Source organism: Carex rostrata, chromosome 4, assembly GCF_964058835.1.
Source record: "Carex rostrata chromosome 4, lpCarRost1.2, whole genome shotgun sequence".
Classification (NCBI taxonomy): Eukaryota; Viridiplantae; Streptophyta; class Magnoliopsida; order Poales; family Cyperaceae; genus Carex; species Carex rostrata.
The window spans coordinates 8,815,734-8,839,029 of record NC_135921.1 but is presented as its reverse complement, the minus strand read 5'-3'; the positions used below and the strand labels follow the sequence as shown (position 1 = coordinate 8,839,029).

General features: G+C 34.5%; 3 protein-coding genes and 1 non-coding gene across 5 annotated transcripts; 3 read left to right on the top strand and 1 right to left on the bottom strand.

The window, feature by feature from the left end:
• Positions 1–537: 537 nt before the first annotated feature.
• On the bottom strand, positions 538–3,895 carry LOC144553380 (Pentatricopeptide repeat (PPR) superfamily protein). Of its 2 annotated transcripts, none has more exons than XM_078301518.1 (3): positions 2,516–3,895; positions 1,084–1,256; positions 538–914 (listed from the first exon to the last, which is right to left on the bottom strand). In XM_078301518.1, exon 1 carries the CDS (start codon positions 3,760–3,762, stop codon positions 2,590–2,592), a length of 1,173 nt encoding a protein of 390 aa, XP_078157644.1. In that variant the 5' UTR covers positions 3,763–3,895; the 3' UTR covers positions 538–914; positions 1,084–1,256; positions 2,516–2,589. The 2 variants fall into 2 exon arrangements, with proteins under 2 accessions (XP_078157644.1, XP_078157643.1); XM_078301517.1 differs by having other exon boundaries at positions 538–893.
• Positions 3,896–11,367: 7,472 nt separating this feature from the next.
• LOC144553082 (chaperone protein dnaJ-like protein) lies at positions 11,368–15,425 on the top strand. Its single transcript, XM_078301159.1, has 8 exons — positions 11,368–11,620; positions 11,856–11,970; positions 12,743–12,859; positions 13,398–13,484; positions 14,312–14,388; positions 14,518–14,645; positions 14,833–14,972; positions 15,081–15,425. The coding sequence occupies exons 1-8, from the start codon at positions 11,463–11,465 to the stop codon at positions 15,156–15,158; spliced, it is 900 nt and encodes a 299-aa protein (XP_078157285.1). The 5' UTR covers positions 11,368–11,462; the 3' UTR covers positions 15,159–15,425.
• Positions 15,426–15,548: 123 nt separating this feature from the next.
• On the top strand, positions 15,549–15,628 carry TRNAL-UAG (transfer RNA leucine (anticodon UAG)). The gene has a single exon. It is a non-coding gene; the product is annotated as a tRNA-Leu (tRNA).
• A 1,272-nt stretch (positions 15,629–16,900) lies between these two features.
• Positions 16,901–18,874, top strand: LOC144553083 (small ribosomal subunit protein uS11y). Its single transcript, XM_078301160.1, has 6 exons — positions 16,901–17,016; positions 17,103–17,225; positions 17,325–17,370; positions 18,073–18,158; positions 18,382–18,511; positions 18,608–18,874. Exons 1-6 carry the CDS (start codon positions 17,014–17,016, stop codon positions 18,673–18,675), a joined length of 456 nt encoding a protein of 151 aa, XP_078157286.1. The 5' UTR covers positions 16,901–17,013; the 3' UTR covers positions 18,676–18,874.
• Positions 18,875–23,296: the final 4,422 nt, after the last annotated feature.

Here is a 23,296-nt window from a genome sequence, read left to right as displayed (position 1 = left end):
GTTTGAAATTTATGAAGATTTATAGTTCCCGACCAACTTTGCCCCTACCTAATAATTCTTTTGTCCTCCTCTAGAATTCTAATATGTAAATTGGAATAAATTTAAAATTATAATAAATTTCTTTTAGTTTGGTAATTAGAATTAGAAACCAGGGTATTGATAATTATAAGTTAGAGATACCGTCTTTTATCTATTATTCGATTAACTATTTAAATCCGATTGGCTGTTTTTTATCTACTGAAAGATACACCTGTAAACAAAATCAATACAAACACCTCTTGTTTCTTATTTCTGCGAAAATGAAAATGCTTGCTAGTTCGCAGATAAAGCGTTGTAAGTTGCAAATGCTTGGAATTTTAGCAAGAAACTAGGAGTTCAGTTCTGGAACTAACGAAGGTAGGAATTAGGGATTCTAATTCCAGTCTGACAATAATAATAATTAAGAAAGTTTATTGTTACAAGTAGATTCGTTTCTTTATGTGAACTTACATTTCTTTAATTATAGAAAGACAGAAATAAAATTTGAAAATGCAAGACTAGTCGCTTTATAACTAGGAGATCAATAGATGATATTTTTTAGGAAACAACAAGAAGAGAGAAAATGATGAACAAAGCTGAAAAATTAGATATCCAAGTTTATATGTTAACAGATTATTAGTTAATACCTTAATATTAACCTTCTTTATAAGCCATCCTTAGGCATGGTGTATGCTGGAACAATCCAAGCAAACCAGGGAAGATGGTGAGACAACTCAAATTCATCGCGACGACTCCGGTCTTTGAGGGAGAAGGCGACAAGTGGGATGTCATTATCCTTTGACACTATGGTGAACCGGCCAGTACGCTCAAGCTCCTCTTTTAGAAGTTAGAACCATTGCATTTTCTTGGCAATTCTACATTACATTTTTATAACCCTACATTAATTGAAATTATATTCATGTAATTAATTAATTATAAGGAACTTCCTTTTGTTCACTGCAACTTTCCTTTTATACCAGGTAAGATACATAAATACTGTTCAAATTAAATTATTTTATTTCTTAACTAATCTCTATTGAGGAGATTTCTGCAAAAGAAACAGACCTTATCCAAGAAATGCATCAATCAAAGCCCTTAATTCTTGATTTAAAAAATTACACCAGAAGTTGAGGTAGCAGGAGAAGTGACAGAGGTAGGACCAATGTTAAGACGCTAAACAAGGGTAACAAGGCTGTCTCCCTACTAAACTATCTTGTAAGCACATTCACATGATGCACCTGTATTTTGTAAATGAAAAAGCACCATCATATATATTTATCAGGAATGAAAAATGTCATGCATGACTCATAAATCATGAAAATTTAACGAGTGAGGGAAAGGTTATTGAGGTAAGTCCAACCCCAGTAACAAGTTAGTTAAGTCTACAAACAAGATAAAACAGGGGGGGATTTGGAGTTCATGGTTAGTTCAGTAAATGAAGGGTTGGTTAGGACAGTTATGGACTATATACACTCTAAAAAAGGCCCAAGAAGCATGAATAGGTGCATGGGAAACCATGTAACCAGAAAGATTATTGTGGAAATGTGAGTATTATATAGTTGGTCGTCTTTTTCATCTTAAATTTATATGCAACTTATTTTGGTCTCACAACTATTGCTCTTGAATAAAACAACGAAGGTTAAATTCCCATAAAACATAGTTTTTTCCATTCAAACAGACATGAATTATGCAGCTTCCATTTGAAAATGAGATCAAAGGAACTCAACGTAAAAGATAGATAAGCAACCAAAATCTACAAGTAATTGCAGACTAAAATCAGAACTAAGAAAAAAAAATGGATTGACTAAAATGCATGACTATGGAGGACAACATGACAAATGCGAGGAATTTGCATGTTTCCAATGAAAGGATCTAGAACATCTGCAACATTGTTGTCTACAGGGGCAGAGGCACATTCAAGGAATGGGGTTCAAATGATTCCCATTTATTTTCAAAATTTCTATAGTTACCCACAATTTTCTATATAGTTTTAGAGTAAAATGTCATGTATACTGTAAAATTGACTCTCATTCTCAATATGAAAATTTTATATAATTGACCTCCATTCACGTTTGACCCCATAGCTTGGGAGTATGACTCCGGCCATGGTTGTATGTATCAGGATAACATCCTGCAATAGAACTGGTTTATCCCATTGCCATCCTTTCCTCGTGCAGAACTATCCCATACCTACTAAGACTTGGTATGTGCAATAAGCCTTAACGATTCAACTTTGTCTTAATTAACCCTAATCTTGTCGTTAAGCTTCAACCTAAATATAATCCTTGATTTTGCAACATATACCAAATCCCCCCCCCCCAAAAAAAAAAAATTGAAATCAAGATGAGCATGCTATTTTTTTTTCCAAGCCATAGACATCAGCTTTGTGGCAATTGCAAACAGATCAAAGTGATACTAATTTTTTTTAGTACAATCATTTATATACAATGTAAAAAGTAAAAACTGAACCAAAACTATATTTTATTATGTAAAGTACCTTGAATCACAATCCAAAAGAGAAGGCAACCGAACTTCCAAATAAGAGTTTCATTCCCAACAAATACTAATACCCTAGAGTACAGCACAGTGCATACCAACAGGTCTAACCTGCATCACTTGTTTAATCCTCTGTCTAATCCCTGTTTCTATCTTCCAACAAATCTCCTCGGACAAATAGTCTGCCCCCTTGCTCCTCAAAGAACCACACACCAGCTTATATGTAAACTCTCTAGGCACATGGCCCCTTGCTACCATCTCCACTAAGAGATCTCTTGCCTCAGTAACCCTACCACTTTCACACAATGAGTGTATAATTGGTGTATAACTGCTTGAACTCAGTTTACCATGCTCCCTTTCCTCCATTCCTCTCATGAACCTCAGTGCCTTGTCAGCCTCATTAACTACACTATAATACCTTATGAAAGAGTTGTATGTCACTCGATTTGGTAAAACTCCCTTCACAAGCATTTCATCAAACAACTCGTGTGCACGCTCAATCCGGTAAGTCTTGCACAACCCATTGATCAGACAGTTGTAAGTGACAACATCAGGCATGAACCCATTAAAAACCATTCGCCTAAACATATGATTGGCCTCCCAAATGCGTCGTCTAGTTGCCTTCTTACACCCTGTCTCCAGTCCCCTCTTGCAATAGAAGGTGATAAATATGGTGTAGGTGTACAAGTCAGGCTTGCAGCGGGCCCCAGGCAGCTCCATCTGGTCCAACAAAAACCTTGCCTTTTTAAAATCCCTGTTCATACAAAGAACGGAAATGAGGGTGTTGTAGCACTGGACATCGGGCTTGCAATGGAACTGCTTCATCCGATAGAAGAGATTGAGAGCGGATTTGGAAAGACCGTGTTGGCCCAATGTGGCAATCAAGGCAGTGACAGTGGCGGTGGTGACTAAGGCCTTGTTATTCCGGAGAAAGAGCCAGAGAGAAGGGAGTGAGTTGACTCCAATGAGGAGGCGAGCCATGTGACGACAGGTCATCTCGTCGTGAGAGAAATGGCAGTGGGATTGAGCCCAGGAGTAGAAGGAAAAGGCAAGGGAGGGGAGGGGAGGGGAAACTAGGGAATTACTTGGGAAGAAACGGGGGAGGGAGGAGAGGAGGGAGGAGAGAAGGGAAGAGGAGAAACCGGGGAAGAGAGGGGAGGGGAGGAGAGTGGGATTGAAGGAAAAGTGGTGCTGTATCAGGACGGAGATTAGTTGAGGGAGGATGCGCTGGGGAGATGGAGATGGCATTTGGACAGGCAATGGAGATTGAGCAGGGAGATGTCAAAAGATAGAACTAGATGGGTGCCTCGCGTTGCTTCGACAAAGGCTTGTTGAGGCAGATTGTGAAGCACATAGAAAGTCTAGACAAGGAGGTGAGTGAAGGCGGCTAGGAGGCGGAGGATGGGACCGACGGATGTGAGGGAGACAGCAGGGAAGGAAAAGAGAACGGGGCTGCGATCCGAAGTGGTGGGAATGAGGAGAGGAGGCGGGAGTGCGTATTCTCTGAGATATCTCATATTTTGCGTGACCGACGTGTCCGGTGCCTATTCGGGGATAGCGCAGGGGGCCTGTATTATTATAGCTTTGAGATTCGCGCAGAACGTATTTTAACGATTGAGATTTCTCAGAAAGTCACGCAAAATATGAGATATCTCAGAGGATACGAATTCAGGAGGCGGAGGTGGTAGTATTATTTCAATTCGTATTATTTGTGCTCTGAGATTCGTCTAGAACGTATTTGAACGGTTGAGATTTTCCAAAAACACTCAAAGTTTGAGATATCTCAGAGGATGCGAATTCGGAGGGAAGGGGCTGCGATCCGAAAACCGAAGAGTTTAGAGAGAGAGAGAGCCCTTCTTCAATCAACGATAAAAAAAAGGAAATAAGTGGCACACACAAAGCAGAAAAATAAAAACCAAGTTGCCAGAAATCTTCAAAAACATTTCGACTTGTACTGAGAAACCCATTGGTACAGGGCAGCAAGTACCTATACCGGTACATGACTGGTACTTGTCAATAGGAAAGAGTTGATGCGAATTCCCTTGTGAGGAGGAGCGTGCGAATTTTTTTTTATAAATCATAAATAATTAAATCAATTTTACAGAACTAACGTGATTGCCTTTTTTTTTTTTTGAAAAATTATAAAGACAGAATAGCTCATTTGATCTCCACAGTTGTTTTTTTCTCACTATTTTTTAACTTTTTCTCCGCTTTTTCTTGATGGCCGCCATAGAAAATCAGAAAAAAAAAATTGGTCCAAATCGAATGCTCTATCCAGTCTTGCACTATAACCCTTCCTTGATCACTGTGTTTCCACAACCCAATGCTCTCTCTCTTTCTCTACTATCTACCATCTAATCCTCAACAATTCTAAAATCAACCTCCATCATTTTTTTCTTTTTCCAACTCAATTATGCAAAGGATATTTTCATTAATTAACAAGCCATATATCTATTTTTCTAGCATGGTAGTTTCTTTGTATCTTATAATTAGCATGGCCTATTTAACACTTTTGATTTTATCCTCATAGACATGAAATTTCCAATGTTGAAAAATTTAAGAAACTTTTTTGTTAAATCCAATTATTTTTTCGATGGAAGTAATGATTTTTATAGAAATTAATGAAAATATCTGTCAACATGCTATCAAAAGAAAATCCTCCAAATATAATATAAAAGATAATTTCTTTTGTTATATTTGGATCTGTTTTTTGGATTTTAGAAAAACGAGGTACACTGCACATTAGAAATTTAGAATTCATAACCAAACAAAATACTAACATAATATTCATATGAAAATTTATTTGGAGAGTAAATTTCATACTTTTTAAAAGATTTTTTTTTAGATAGATAAAAAAAGCACTCTGGAGTCTGGACTGTTCAAAATTTTCAAATTAATTAATTTTTGATTTATCTAAAACAATAGTAAAATATTTCTAAAAATATAAAATTTGATATGCAAATATATTTTTATATAAGAATTATGAAATGTCCAAATCACTATTTAAGCTTTAAAATCTGAGATATAAATTCATATTTTCGACCACTATATAATATAATATGCATATATTACCGTAGCCTCACTCGATGAAAACAATTTTCGAGTATAATTAATTATACCAAAATAAAAAAAGCAAACAAAATTGCAGCGTGTTTCGATTGATAATTCCAGAGGATTTGAACACCCAAATCCAATAAATTGCCGCTAGAGCATTGGGAGACCGAATGGATGGTTCGGTATGGGGAGAAAAAGAAAAACAAAAAAAAGGAATTACACAGCTGGAAAAAAGTGGTGACCATTCGGTCTGGGAAAAAGACAATTGTGGAGACTGGATGGGCCATTTGATCCTTATAGTTTTTTTTTAAAAAAAAAGCAATCATGTTGGTTCAGCAAAATTGATTTAATTATTTATGATTTATAAAAAAAATTCAGCCCGTGCTGATAACAATTCTTCTCTGACTTAAAGCCAGCTCCATCTTACATAAACCACCTTGTGATACACATACATCTAGGACCCCCAAGGCCCCAACATAAAACAATTGAAACTAACATTATTCCCCCTGAGCCTGTTCGGCAGGATCAGAATAAAGGAATTGGATGGAATTAAGTCTTTATTCTCAACGAACAGAGTAGGAATTAGTTGGATTAAAGAATAGGGAATAGATTTTTTCTCGACTTTTCAATTCCAGGTGAGGGCTGGAATTAAGTTTTGAGTCAGAATAAAGAATTAACTGGGATCTTTTTACCCTTATATGATCTCTTTTACGCTGAGGTGGCATTTCCACTCATTTCTTTATTGTCTCATATTCTTCTTCTTTGCACGGCTTCAGAGGAGAGGAGGTTTCTTCTCTGCCGATTGTGAGTCGGATCTCCGGCGATTCTTCGAGAGAACACCGAATCAGAAGTTAAAGAGTACTCTTCTCAATTTTCTCTTTCAAACGAGATCACGATAGCTTAGTTCAATCCAACGATAAATTATGATAAATCCCTTCGTTCTTCATCTTTGTTTCTTTTCTTTTGAAAGAGTATTTCATCATTTTTTATACTTGTTTTTACTTTCTTTTGATTAATGTTGTTAGTTCCCTTTGAGTGTATTTTGCGAGTTTTGAGCCTCGTTATTTTTGTTTTATTTACTACCCTTTCAACAATCGAATCTATCTACCTGCTCTGAAGTACTGGTATGCTATGTTGTAACAAACTGGTTACCAGAATCCTAATTAAAATACTATGCTGCAGCAAACTCCCAATCAAAATACACCATGATATTATAAGGTCATAAGAGTCATTTTCCACTATTTTTGTATTTTACTAATTGTTCACTTTCCTTATTCCAATTGTTAAATTGCCAAACACATTTGGAATAAACTAGAAAAGGCCCCTGGGAAGAAGATAAAGTGCATTGTCCTGTGAGAAGTAAAAAGCCATGACAGTAGCAAAAGTTCCTTAGGCTGTGCTTCACAAAGAGGCCGGGGGTGATAAGGGTTTAGTTCATCTCTGCACAGTAATTTTACATTCTAATTTGGAGGTGAATATTTTTGTCAAAAATCAATGCAACGATAACCTTGTCTCCCCTCCGTACAATGTTTGTTCACCTTCGCTCTCTCTCCGTTTTTTCTCTTCTGGAGCAGGTGAAATTGTCGGTCAGCTGCGGTCTGAGGTGAGGCTCTCCTCTGCACATCATTTTTCTCTTCTCTTCCCATCGCGTGCCTCCAACTGGAGTAGACCCTTATAGTATCTATTACATATTTACTAAAAAAATAAAGTCCCAGGTTGTTTTGCTCAAGAAAAATTCCCAAAAAAAATTATGAACATATTACGGTACTAGTTTAATCACAGATAATTAAATAGTTCTATTACAATTAAAAATTGAACCCCCACTTCTCCTCTTAAAGGCCAATCCAGCTAGCATTATTGCCTCTGACGACCCCACTGTCCCGACTCCAACTGCAGCCTCTGATTGACCAAGTGGGAATCAAATCTGCTGCTATTTTCTTCCTGTGAAGAGTAACTCTGCTATCCCTGCGCCAACGAGAGAGAACAATTAATGTGTGAGCTACATGCATACTGTTAACAGTCTAGCTAAGTTTTGTTTTAGCTTATTTTAATTTGAAGAATAACCGTACATTTCAAAATTTATCGTCTAAGTTTAATTTGAACTTTTGATTCAGACATTAGTTTAATGGTCATACAACCAAGAGACGGCATAAAAAGCATTAACAAGAAAATGAAAAATTGATTACTTAAAAGTCAGTGTTGCTCTTCAATCCTCAATTATAAATGTTAAAGACATATCAACTTCACATCTTACAAGTTAAAACATGAATGAGCCCTTTCATCTCACCATGCATCCACTCGTAAGCAGGGCGAATCTACATTTTTTGTATGGGTTCAATTGATTCTTTTTTCTTTTCTTTTTTATATTTATACTTTATTTTTATGGAAGCAGCTAACAGTCCCCCAAAAATCTCTGGAGATTTTCAACTAATTCTGTAAACATCAATACTAAATTCTGTAAACATCAATACTAAATCATGTAAACTAATTCAACAAATTCTGTAAACATAAAAACGCGTGACAGCTGTTGAAAACGCGTGACAGGTGTTGAAAACGCGTGACAGCTGTCGAAAACGCGTGACAGCTGTTGGGGACCACCTTTTGTGAACATACACATAATATCCTGTAAACATACACATATTATCCTGTAAACATACACATATTATCCTATAAACATATACATATAATTCTGTAAACATACATAGTGTACTTAAAATTATAGCAGTTGAAATATCATGTAAACATACACATATTATCCTGTAGACATACACATATTATCCTATAAACATACACATAATTCTGTAAACATACATAGTGTACTTAAAATTATAGCAGTTGAAATTATGGCAGTTAAAAACGCGTCAGAACTAAGCTAAAAAAAGAAGACTTTTATACACGGGGATTTTTGGGGGACTGTAGCCCGGGGGACATTACCTTTTCTCTATTTTTAATATAATATAAAGAAAAATATTATGGATAATGTGAAATTAACACTTATTCATAGCAAAAAAAATTTTATATGCTTGATCCTATTCATATTTGACCCCCGTAGTCTGTCTGGCTCTGTCCCAAATATCTCCTATTGTTATAATAAGTTATTAAACATTGGCCGTAATTAATTATATGTTAATTGTTTAATGGATCAAAGAATGCCTCAATAATATAGCATATTATAAAAATAACTTTAAAATTATGCAAGTAAGGAAATTGTCTTGTTAACAGCAAATAATTAATTTACAGAGAATGTATAATTGTTAACCAAATATAGTTATATGTTAGTCAAAACGTCATATTTCTTGATACCATGAAGATACTTGTGACAGATCAGACGGGTTCGTACAACATAACAACAATCACTTTTTCAGTTGCAAATTAAAATAAATTTGAACATCGTATGATTGACAAATATAACAGTCCAATTAACAACTAGCTATTTATTCTTAACATGCATATAGCTAAATATCATATATAACTAACTAGCTAGCTCTGATGAAAATAAAAAAAATAAAAAAATGAAATGTCCCTATGTGAACGATAAGGTGAACGGAACTTGGGGAACACCTAAATGAATTCTAAAAGTATTTAGTTCATGTTTTTTTTTTACTGCTGTATTTAGTTCATGTTGGATTTAATTACTTATGGGTGTATTAAGACATTCTAGTACATCCAGAGGAAGTGGCAGAGCTATATTGAATCAAAGATAGATAGGAAACTTTTAAATTTTGAAAATAAAGTATAGTTTATGTATAATCGGATTTTTGTCTATTTTAGAAAAAAAATTGTGTACTAAGAATCAGAATTAATTAATTCGACAGTTTTAAATTCACTAGTCATACTGTTGATTGTTTTGGTCTACCCAAATAATTTATTTTTTTGCTGCGTCAAGGGAAAGTGCTCTGAAAGAAATTACAATAAAGTGGAGACTCAGGGGCGGAACTAGAATTTGAATATAGAGGAGGCTAAACATCATTTAAAAAAAAAAATTATAACACAAAATCTTTCACTATTTGAGTTCATAAAAAAGATACAATAAATAACTAGCATCAACAAAATACTATGTCTATCAAAACTAAATTAAAAACATGAAATTCATATATTATTTAAATTTCGACCTATGATTTCCTAAAAAATCAAATTTAGCAATAATCTCATATGTGTACAAATTATATATTAAAAAATAAATTATTATTTTTTATCTCAAAATTACAATAAATAATAATTTTAAAAGTAAAAAAAAATACAAACCTCAATTAAAATTAAATTTCATAGATCTTCTTTAACTTTGTTTTTGTTTTCTGAATTTTTTTCATATGCCGTTGGATTTCGCCCCTCTTCAAAAATTGATTAATTTGTTCTGTTTTGGTGAATTGGAAGAGCCGAAGAGATGTTCAATTGCTCGATTCCTATCTTTCAAGCATTCAATGCTCAATTGCTCAATTTATTTCTTTTATTTTCTTTATACGGTTAACTTTCCTAATTCTAGCAAGAAGCCAAGAAGTTATATATTTTTTAATATTGATGGTACGCAAATTTAGAAGTCAAGATTGCAAATGGTAAAAAAAGTCAAAAAGTTGTTCCTTAAATTTTATTTTTAGACCCTATAAGTTTGTAATAATACATAGACGGGGCTGCCATGTACAAAAATATAATATTTACATAAAATTCTATATACATGATTTAAAAAAAAATGAAAGGGTGGCTTAGCACCCCCTCAACAATACTATGTTCCGCCACTGAGTGGAGTCAAAGCAGCTTCACAGATAGACTAAGCTAAAAAAAAAGTTCCTTAGCTTCTGATATTTTTAGTATTGTTAATAGAGGAGGGATCAAGTTACAACAATTTTTGAGTTACAACAAGTTACAACAATCATTATCTACATTTTCGAAGTCCAAATCGTCGATCCAAACCGTTAGATGTGATCTCTACAATAAAATGTGCTTGGAGACCAAATTTTATATTTTTTGGAATTTTTTTACTATTTATTAAGATTGGTACAAAATTCAATGGTCTTAATTTGACTAGTTTTTGTACCCATCTTAGTAAATAGTAAAAAAATTCCAAAAAATGTAAAATTTGGTCTCCAAGCACATTTTATTGTAGAGATCATATCTAACGGTTTGGATCAACGATTTAGACTTCAAAAATATAGATAATGCTTGTTGTAACTTGTTGTAACTTGATCCGTCCTCTTGTTAATATAATATACGAAAATATTTGTTTTTAATACTACATTATTTAGTTATTTTATCGTTATCTTATCTAGCACCGATGCTCTAAAATGATTTGGTACTTAATTTATTTAAAATAAAAAAGTTTAAATTAGACAAGTTGGATGCTAAAAAAAATATTTATGGCATTATCAAAATGGTTAAATTTTATTTAGACCGATTTATTTGCATCTGGATTGATTCAATACGGACTTTTAAATATGTCGATTCGTAGTTGACACTTTTTGATGGTTCTTATTAGACGACGCTGTTCAAATTCTACTCGTCAAGTTAGATCGAATAAACTCCTCAGACTTCGATCATGTATTCGTGTTTTGCCATTCAATATCTAACGGAGCATGCTTCAAAAGAATTCACATCATGATTCGGGTTCTCTGCAACGCTGCCCCGCACTGTTGTATTAGATTTTCTTAAATTCGTACCGATCTATTGTGGCTCACATGATGGACGCATTATATGTTGTCACCGGGTAGCATTATATAGTTATATCAGACGCGTTTCTCACCGTCAATCATGCTACCAAAAAAGAGTCGTCCGTTTGTAAATCGATGGTCAGGCTCCAGTCGTATCTCAGCACACATGTTGCATCTTCACAGCAAATCCATCTTATTCAATAAACGACTGGTAGCTTCTTTGTGAGTGAAGCAGAAAGAGAGATAACAGCGATGGCTTCTACTTCTCTTCTCCCTGTTCCCAGCAAAACTCTCCATGGCGGTCTCTTACCAGCAACGTTGAAGTTCTCCCGTGCTCTCCCTGCACGTGCAAGGCACGTGCGCTGCTCTTCACGCGACGATTCCAGAGCCGCTCCGGATAACAACTCCAGGTCTCTTATCTCACCTTCAGTTATTTAATTCTTATCCAGTCGAGCTAGTTTGGCGTTTCGAATTGGTGGGGAGAATGTCGCACTGCAATCAGTAGATTCAATCAAGATTATATTTTTATCTAACTTGCACGAGGAAATTTGGGGCAATTAGTGTTGATTTGGGAAGAAACGCCAAATATAGTGGACTAATTCAATCATACATAAAGTAATACTATGATTTGTTCGATTTTCACAGCTTTTGCATAATAGAAGGTCCAGAAACCGTGCAGAATTTTATGCAGTTGCAGTTGCAAGAGATTCGTGACAACATTAGAAGTCGCAGGAATAAAATTTTTCTTCTCATGGAAGAGGTATCTTTTAATTATTTAGAATATGCCAACTTTTGATTATAACCTTCAAATAATGCCCAAAAAGTTATCAAAATATAGAAATAATTGTAGACATGCCGTCAGCATTATAAATTGGTTGTGTACTATATTTCATGCAATTTTAGTGTTTCTTTTTATATTCCACTGAAGACCATTCAATGTGTAAAATTGCAAATTTTAAGTCTGAGGTAAGGTAAATTGGCATCAAATGCAATGGTGTTTCATGTGTATGATATATATGTATATAAAATGCAAGATTTCAAAATTAGAACTACTTTTTAATGATTGTCAAGTCAGATTACCATGAATCCCTATTTTATTGCATATTTAACATTCTTTTTCCTAAAAGATTTTAGATCATAGAAACTATATTGATGATTTTTGGACTAATATTCCTTTTTTGAGTGAATTTTGGACTAATATTCACTTTTGCAAATTAGGAGTCATCTAATCATCTTATATGGTTCAAAGGAAGGATTTTTGTTGTATCATTATGTGCATACCCTCTAGGTGTCTGGCACAAAATACTTGTAATTACATGAACCACTGTGCACTGATTATAGAACAAAATACTTGTAATTTTTGCAATTGTAGAATAGCAAGTTAAAGACACCATTTCCACATTTGCTCTTTACTATGCTAATTAATCGCTTTATATAATCATGTGTAAGTTATACCGATTAACATATGAGGTGCATACTGTACAACTTACATAGTGTTTCTTTATCACGTGTCCTGTGACCCCACCTCTCAGTTGAGGAGACTACGTGTACAGCAGCGTATAAAGAGTGCAGATTCTTCTTTGAAGGGAACTGAAGAAAGTGAAGAGATGCTTGATATACCTTCAACTATTCCATTTCTTCCTAATATGGTAATCATCCCCTCTCTTTCTACTTTTTATTTACATATTAAAATGAGTATTGTTATACTATTTTATTGGCTAATTTGACAAGGGTCATACACCATGTTTGGTTGAGGCCTAAACCATGGAATCAGGGGTTTAGGCCTCATTTATTCGACCAAACGGGCATTAAATAGGCTATCCTAACTAGGCATAAGCCTAAAGTTAGGCTGGCCCTAAACTGGCCTAAATTAAACCACCTCCCTAGGTGCCTTAATTTTGTGTTGCACCTGGACCCACTGCCAATGACTTACAAATTTTACCTCTCTCTCTGTTCTTCAGACCTCAACCAAACATAAATAACTTAAGCTGGCCTAAGTTGGAATAACTAACTTAGACCTCCTCAACTTTATGGAGTCTTGAACCCATGACCTTTTGGAAGTTATTCTAGTGCATTACTACTTGAGCTACTAGGCCATTGGTTGTTATCATCTACTTAAACAGAACAAAAAAGGAATTCAGGCTGCAAATTTAATCGTTTAACATTTCTTCGTGCTTACTGAATCAGACCACAAGAACTTTGAGGCAGCTCTATCTGACGTCATTCGGTTTCATATCAGGAATTATAATCTTTGGTGGTCTGGTAGCTCCCGTTGTAAGTCATTGTACTCATTGATTTATATAGCTATTTCTATCTTAACATCTCTTATTGTATCTGTTACTTGTTTTTGTTAAATGATGTTGAATTTAAGGAATATATAGGTAATTAAAATTTTCAAGTATAAATGTGCCAATAAGGTATATCCACAAATGTTCAAAATGAAAATTTAGTAGAGTTGTAAGCGGATCGGATACCGACAGATAACAGCTAAACCACATCTGTATTCGTTTGTAGTTATCGGATATGGATACAAATATTAAACGAATGCGGATATAAATACACATATGGTTCGGATATTAATATAAAATTATCACATATTTTATAAAAGATAAACACATTTTATATACATTCGTAAAACTTACAAATTTATGAGTTAAAGTCACTAATTATCATCATATTTTAGTCAAAATGTACCAAAAAATTATATACGATAGCATATCATAAAATTTGCATTATACTTCAAAGTCCAAATCAAAATGATGTACAGGCCTCTGAAATAGATATCCGAATTAAAAAAAATCCAGATACTCGTATGCGCTAGAAAAGATATCTGAATCCATATCCATCAAATATCCGAATCCGTATCCAGGTTTGCCAAATATCCGGATACTGATCCAGATATGAAATGGATAATATTCGATCCAATTACGCCCCTAAATTTCAGTGCCACATTCTTAAGTATCTGGAAGTCCAGATTTTTTTTTTTTTTGAGTAAAGGTTGGAGGTCCTGGAGTCTAGGTTTAAAATGTGGTTTAATATAATTTGGCATTTCATTGTTAATGCTTACTTGAAAAAAATCTTAAATTCCTGGCGTTGCACAGCTTGAATTAAAACTAGGGTTAGGCGGCACATCCTATGAAGATTTTATCCGTAACATGCATCTGCCTCCGCAATTAAGGTATTCCCAGAATGCACTCTACTTTCTGCTATTAGAAGGAACTCTTGGGTTTGATTTTAGAAGAAAAAAGATAAGACCAGATGAAACAAAGTAGTAATATATATCCAATTTTATTCCTGTGTGGTACAGTCAGGTGGACCCGATTGTAGCCTCTTTTTCGGGTGGTGCTGTTGGTGTCATATCCGCCTTAATGCTGCTAGAAGCTAATAATGTGAAACAACAAGAGAAGAAGCGATGCAAATATTGCTATGGCACTGGTAAGGAATCAGCACTAATTATCAGTCTTTCAATTCCAAATTTACCAGTGATGTACTTGTACATTATATCCATAATTAGACCTGCACAATTTCTAAAAGATGCCAAATGTGTGCAAAATATCACTATTTTACAGTTACCAAAAACTTTCTGATATAAATTGTACATGTAAATCGGTTGTGGATGTAGGATATTTGGCATGTGCGAGATGTTCAGCTAGCGGCATGATTTTGAGTATAGAACCGGTTTCAATTAGGGAAGGAGGTCACAGTCACCCCCTCCGACCTCCCTGTATGAACAGGTGCCCTAATTGTTCCGGTGCTGGAAAGGTACTTGTATTCTTCATTCCTTGTTACATGTTTGCTTCAAATTACAGTAGCAAAATTGAACAATTAGGTTGCTTGTTAATTGTTTATTTTATGGAAATTACTTGCTAGGTTATGTGTCCGACATGTCTATGCACCGGAATGGCCATGGCGAGCGAGCATGATCTGCGTATCGATCCCTTTGATTGAAACCCCGCTAAAAGGATCTGGTTGACATCTTGTGGATCATGTTTTCCCCTTACCATCATGCTAAATTGCTCATTGAACTCTCGAGGGATCCATGATTATTTTTATCTTTTCTACGAAGTTTGAATTTAATTTGTGAGACAAAGTAACGCAGAATTATGAATTTCTTTCATTTTTGTACGATAATTAATAGTTACTATAATGTGCAATTTTCATGGTAGCGAGATAAAATTGTCTTATTGAGGAATTACGGAGGAGTTGGCCATCAAATTTGATGTAGCATAATTATGTCGAGTTTACGGTATTTTACAGTCTTGCTGTCCGAGCAGGACTGCTAAAGCACAGGAGCTATAGTTTTCACTTATACTAGTAGAGAAAGGAATTAACAAAAGCGACAGTTTGGCCGAGTGGTCTAAGGCGCCAGATTTAGGCTCTGGTCCGAAAGGGCGTGGGTTCAAATCCCACAGCTGTCAATCTTTTTGATCGGATTCTTTTTTTTTTTTGAAGTTAAAATTTTGACAAAGCTCAAAAATAAAAATGGTGACGTCAAATGGAAAACACAAAATTTTGTTCAAGTAAACATTGAAGATAAAGCTACTAATTATTTAATATCTGCGATTTTTTTTAAATTTGGATCTTGCATTTTTTTACAGAGAATATTATCTTTATCACTAGATGCCCAACACAAAATTATTATTTACTCCATAATAATTTTTAAATCTTTATTCAAAAAATAAAAAAATGTCCAAAAACCTCCTAACATATTAATGAGTTTTACAATCTTTAAATTTTTTTAAAATTATAGTAATTTAAAGCGTCCTGAACAATTTATGCTTGTTGTAGTCTGACTAAAAACTTTGGACTGTTGTTTTATTTTTTTAACAAGAATTCAAGGAAAAGAAAGAAAAACTCCGAATGTGCTTTTGGCAGAAGTAACTTAATTCCAGGAATTCTTGTGCGAATTTGATTCGCATTATTTGTCTTCTTAAATTTAACTATAGCGTAAATACGACTACATCTTATTTATTAGTGTACATATTACCCCGGATCAAATTTAATTAGATTTGCCTCGGGATGTGCAATCCGAAAAACCCATCATTAGTCGAGGCCTAAACTATAGAATAAGTTAGGTCTTAGTTAAGATACCAATTGAGAAATAGATAAGTCGGTCTGACATGACCCAAGTAAAATTTATGACGGCTGTTAACTTAAGTTTGGGTTGGTGACGAGCGAGCCGAGCGGAGTTGGATATAACTCGTGGCTCGTTCGTTTCAGATTGAATTATAAATGAACGAGCATTTTCCGAGCAAGATTTGTACTTTTTTTCTCTTTGCCTCCCGACCGGTAACAAACTGAGTTAGACGTAGCTTGGAACTTGTTCGTTTTAGAGTTTTCTGAGCAAGTCGCGTGCTTTTTTTTGTTTGCTCCCGAGCAGTAACAGGCCGAGTAAGAATTCGAGCTAAAAACATAACTCGTAACTCGGTCGTTTGTAAACCGAATTTGATCAATGCACGAGATTTTTTACCACCCCTAATTTAAGCTATACATTAATTTTATACTTCAATCATACATGACTAATTTAAATCGATCTAACTATGTCATTTTTTAATTTAGACCTGACTCAGACATTGAGCAAAAATTACTCTCAAGCAACGGTGGGCCGATACTACACTACAACAAAAAAAATGGCCTGAATACATCCTAAGCATAGCATCGGCTCGGCCCATATATAATGACATCTTCTATATAAAACCGAAGCCCAAGAGAACGGCGCTCTAAGCTGCCTAGGGTTTTATTTCCTCTTCATCCCTCAGCCGCCGAAACCTAAACCAAAGAACCAAACCTCAGCTGCGCCACCATGGTAAGATATCTCAGATCTCTATCAGATTTCAATTTCTTCACATTTACATATCGTAACCACTGGAAAACTTGGATTTGAATGCGTAGTCTGGGAGGAAGAAGGCAAGAGAGCCCAAGGAAGATAATGTCACGCTCGGTCCTGCTGTTCGCGAGGGAGAGCATGTCTTTGGTGTCGCTCACATCTTCGCCTCTTTCAATGATACCTTTATCGTAAGAGAAATACTTCTTCTGTGATTTTTCCGAATTAATTTTTATTTTAGTTTTGTTTGTACGCTGAATGGAAGATCTCTTTTCTTTTTGTTTTTACAGCATGTGACTGATCTTTCAGGACGGGAAACCCTCGTTCGTATCACAGGTACTGGATTCCTTAAACCTTATTCTACAATCCAATTGATTTCAATATGATGTGTTTTGCACGCTTATTTTCACATTGAGTTTCTAATTTGATGCCTGTATAATTTCTAGAACTATATTGTATACAAATTACGTCAAAATGTAGAATTTTAAACTGTTGACATTATAACCAAATTTTAGATTCTCGCTGTTGAACCGTGGACCAATTTTTTTCATTTAGTGCTTAATTAACCACCGACTAAACTGATTTTGATAACATAATTACACCTATTATATTTAGGTGATAGTTAAATAAAATTTAGAATTCATTTACCATTTGTCTGAAGTTTTGAAATTGTTTCCTATAGAACTAAAACATGTTTAATTTGGTTTCTGGTATTAGCGTGGCCCTTAAGATCGCCTTCCAGAAAATAATAATGGGAGCGTTTTGAGTCATAGCCACGCCATATAAAACAAGGCACCAAAGAGTTCTTCTTTGGATTCCTTTCTCTCTTTTTTTCTTCTTTGTTGGCCGTTTCAAAGTTAGCATCTGATTTTTCTTTAAGAGCTTTTTGCTGCTTGAGATATCTTTTGCTAACTTCAGTCGTGAGACGTTCCAATCCCATAAGAGTGTACATGAGAAGTAAACATGTGTTTGCTTGTTTTCAGTCATTTACTTTCATTCTATCTAGTAAAGGATCATGATAGGATGATAAATTTTTAGGTGGAATGAAGGTGAAAGCTGACAGGGACGAGTCATCACCTTACGCTGCTATGCTTGCAGCACAGGATGTTTCCACTCGCTGCAAGGTAAGAATTTATGTTGACTTAAATACCCTTGTGCCACTCTCTGTGTATATTACTAAATTGCATGTATTTTGGTCAAAGATTGAATATTACATTTTCTGTGAGAAATATCATTGGAGAGGGGATCATTGCAAATGAGTATATTTCTTTTCTGTGGTAGATGTTATCTATGGAGGTTTTGTCGAGTTATCAATTAAACCATTAATTTTTATTTTATTTTTTATAGGAGTTGGGTATAACCGCTCTGCACATCAAGTTGAGAGCCACAGGTGGTAACAAGACCAAGACCCCTGGCCCTGGTGCTCAGTCTGCACTTAGAGCACTTGCTCGTTCTGGCATGAAAATCGGCCGCATCGGTAAGACACTTTAACATGTGTTTGATTTTGATGACATAAATGTTATTCTTATGCTATAATTTTATGAATTAATCTATTTTTTGGGTTAAAATGCAGAGGATGTGACTCCCATTCCAACTGACAGCACCCGTAGAAAGGGTGGTAGAAGGGGTCGCAGGCTTTAAATTCCTTCTGCTTGTGCTGTACGGCAATTTTCTTTTGTAGTTGAATTCACTCCTAGAATCTCAGTGAGATTTGGTATTAAGTTTTGGTACTGGAATGAACATGTAGTAAGAGTACTGTATCTGTTTTTTTTTTTTATTGTGGACTAGTTGTGTCTGTCATTTTTACTTATTTGTTACTTGACGCTTTGCTTTTTTGTTCCTTGTTTTATGTGATGGTAAAATTATACTCTTTCAATATTTGGGGCCACCACAAGAACTAGAACTATTGACTACATCGGGTTGCATTTTGCAGTTAGAAATGAACTTTCTGAAAAACGATCAGTGTTTGAATTTGTCTGATGTACGGAAGGTTATCATTGATAACATTTGAATGGGGGGATGCTATTCTAAGTAACTTTTACAATACTGAGTGCTTGGTTTTATGGCCTAAATACCCATTCCGCCGTTGAACTCCAACCATCGTTAAAATCTGTTGTAAATAATAGTTAATAAAAGATGGTTATTATAACTCTCACGTAATTAATAATTATTAAAAATGGTAAGAACTGAAATTACTCGGAAGTATATAATGTATATATATTTTATAGAGGTACTTGAAAATAAATTAATTTTGGGATTTTACTCGAGTTACTTAAATTTTAAATTTTAGGTTAAATTAATACTGAAGAGGCCCGTGCATTGCAGGCTTGGCGGAATAACGGTCCGGATCTAAACTCAAATTTTATGTTACCTCATAGTAGGGTGCTAACGTACGGATCGATTGGAGATATTTTCATACCCTACTCATTATAATAACGAAAAAAAAAAATTCCCTTACCTTTTTTTTACGAATATAGTATTGATCGGATAAACCAGTAATTACAAAATATTAATGCTTAGTTAATTTTATATTAATTAATAAACCTGATTTCATTGCCAGTTCCACAGACGATACTGTTAATTCTCACGTTATGAGCACCGGTCACCATGGCTATACAGCCGTCACCTTCATTTAATGAAATAAAGGAGAAATCAATCAAGCCAAACCAAATTTATAATATCCAACTATATCAATTGAAAAAAAATATAACGACTTGATTATGTACCATTTTGGATGGACGAACGAGTGATTAATGAGTGAGTTGGGTATGCTCATGCGCGGCTTATTAGCTTAATGAGCAAGTCGACTCGAGTTGAGAAGACAATATCGAGTTGACAACTGTGTCCATGTTTGGCTCGTTAAATGCTCGAGTTGACTTGTGCTCATTAAGCAGCTCGTTAAGAAATCAAGCATGTAGGCATTTTGAATCTTGTTTTGTGTTTTTTGTTTAAGATACATCATTCAAAGACTAATTTTTATTTATAGAATTTAACAAATTGTCATAATTCAATGTAATTAAATAGTACATAAATTTAACAAAAAAATGTCAACGAGCAAATTTAACAAAATCAAACAACTATCTTCTTGTCGATTCTCATGGCCCTATATAAGGGTGCAAACGGATCGGATAGTGGCAAAACCATATCCATATCCGCTTTTATTTTCTGGATACGGATACGGATATTAGACGGATACAGAACTATATAATTTTTTTCATAATATATATTACACTATATTGTTACACTAAGTGCACCGTTAATCACTACAAAAACTGAAAATAAATGCGATTGAAATGCGATTGAAAGTAAATAGATGAGTTTAGAGAAATTTAACATGCAGAATGTTAACGGAGTTCGGCAAAACAAAGGCCTACGTCTCCAGGGCTTCGCAACCTCTTCTAGGTGCGCCTTTTTATTACCCAATACGAAAGGATTACAACTTGTGAACCGTTGAGCCCTTACAATCAAAGTGGGAAGTCAATAGGCCAACTAGAGATGAGAACGAAGTCTTAAAGTTTAAGCTACTCAAGGGAAACACTCAAAAGATCACTCTAACTTAATTTAACTAAAGATTAGTGAAGTGGGTTTGAGGTTGTTTGATGGATTTTGAAGTTTTAAGAACTCACAACAATGGAGTAAACAAAGCTCTCAGAAAATCGCGTTTTAGAAGTTTAGAGTTGGCTGAGATACTTTGGGAAAGAAGCCAAAACCCTATTTATAGAGACAGCTCAAAAATGAGCTATTTGACTTAAAACGTTACAACGATTTAGTTCAAAATGCGATTTAGGATTTTAATTTTCTGACAGCTCAGTAAAATGTTACCAACAATTGTAAAACGTTATGTAACGTTTGGTACTGTAAAATCTTGATAAAAAATAAGAATTTCTGAAGCTCCGATTTAATTAAAACGTTACAACTTTTGTCAAACGTTACAACGCTAATTTAATTAAATCGTTGTAACGATTGACAAACGTTACCAACGTTTGTAATTCAATTTTGAATTTGATCCAGTTGTACTTCAGCATTTATGACATTCTCAAATCGTTATAACGTTTTATAAATGTTACAACGTTTTAAATTGCTTCTGAGTTTGATCAAATTGTTACTTCAGCGTTTTTGACAGGCTGAAAACGTTACCTTACCAACGTTAGTTTCCAGTTTAAACAACCTCAAACTTATTTTACCAAGTTTATGATTTTACAATTTGTATTATTGATAAGTGTCTTCATGATTTCTTCAGTTCAAGTATTTCATATTGCCATTTCATTTGACTTGAACCTGCATATCATTCAAAAATAGAAGAAATCGTAAAATTCAATAATTGTATGTTTTTGCAAATTAGTCAAATAGACGAAAAAAATTATTGGTAGAACAACATATATGATATATATTTACTATTCGGATATGTATACTGAAAATTTAAAACCATATCCGCACGGAAATTCAGATATCAGATATTCGTTTCTAATTTTCAAATACGGATCCGGCCTACATGTCACATACTCACAGCTATCTCCTTGTCACATACCTATAAATTTGCATTCTCACGGCTTTACATGTCACAAAATCGACTTTCGTAATTTATTTGGGTTTTAAGAGATTGGATGTGATATGATTTCATGTAACTCAGTTCTTAATGAGCGAGTTACGAGTGAGTTGGGGTTGTTGGGTTTTGACGGTTCAAACCCATTGATTAAGTATGTTGGGGTTTTGACAGTTCAAACCCATTTATTTGCTTAAGGTGCGGAAAGAGTAAAACAAAATTTTTACATCTACCTTAAGCTACGGATTAAATGAATCAAGAAGATCCGTTTAATCCTATTTACAGATCTACTCCATAATTGATTTCTAAAACATTAAATTTATTTATCAATTAAATAGATTAATATAACATGTTTCCAAATCACAGTTGGAATGCAGACCGAGCGAGTAGAGCTACACCAGGGAAGGAATCGACTCGGAGTATCACACGTGTGATACCTCTATTGGTTATCCACCAGGAATAACCAGAGAGCGGTTTATTTCTTTTGCCAGAAATACTATAAACCGCGGAATTCTGCAAAGACACTATTCACCGAACTTTCGGTCAATCAGATTCACTGATTATCAAAATCTGAAATACTGCTAAATTCGGTAAAACACTATTCACCAATCCGAAAAACCGTAAACAGAGAAAGAGAGAATTCCAATTAACGAAGTAATCAGATTAACACGTGAATTAGTGAAGTTTCTCTTTCACCTATGCCCCTCTATTTATAGGCATTTTGAGGAGGTTCGCGAAAGACCGAAATACTCCCGAAGTTGCCAAAATTACCATTTTGCCCTTTTGGATGTGGCATTCAAATTTGATTTTGCAACTTCATATTGGTTAGATTAGTTTAATGGATTCTAAACCCATTAACCCAAACCCATTATGAATAGTAAATATCCAAATCAAATATGAATAATTGTCATGTACAATTATATTTGTCTACGATTTTCGTTTGGTAATTTTTATACAACATGTCAAACACGTTTATAAACTAACCTGTGTTTCTGTTTGTCATTCTAAATGACGTACAATTAATTATAATTAATTATACCAAGTATAACTAATTATAACCATTAGTTTTTGCTTTGTCATTTTTAACATGACAAATATAATTTAATTATAACACGTATAATTAATTATAACCATCTTAATATTAATTACAATCAATTTATAATTAATCAGTAAGATTCTCCGAATAGCTCCTATATGGTGTGACCCAATAGGATCTGTGTTATGTTGGTAAATAGAGTTAAAACTGTTTTAACTTCTATAATCATAGGAGGCATCTGGCAGTATACACTATGACCATCCAATTACACAGATGATGATGTACTGTACAATATCACGATCCAGTAAACAATTTACTTGTGTCAGTTTTTCTGTCTCATAGCTATCAGATCAGTTTCAAGGTAGATGTGTGTCATCCTTGCTAACTGTATCTTTTCTTGATCTTGAGTAGATTATCAAATATAATTACTCTTGTAATTATACCGCATACAGATAATCTAACTCTACCAAGGGGCCCAGTGATGCTATAGCTTGTATAGAGATACGAGGGACAAATAGTATTCTTGGCAGACTATCACTTCCTCAGCTAAGCTATACATATGGAAATGCTACCGTTATGACTGCTTTTTACGGACAGCGTTAGATAACACTCACACACACATATTTCTTAGTAGGAACGATAAATACCTCATACTGTAGAACTTGACACTGAATGAAAACATA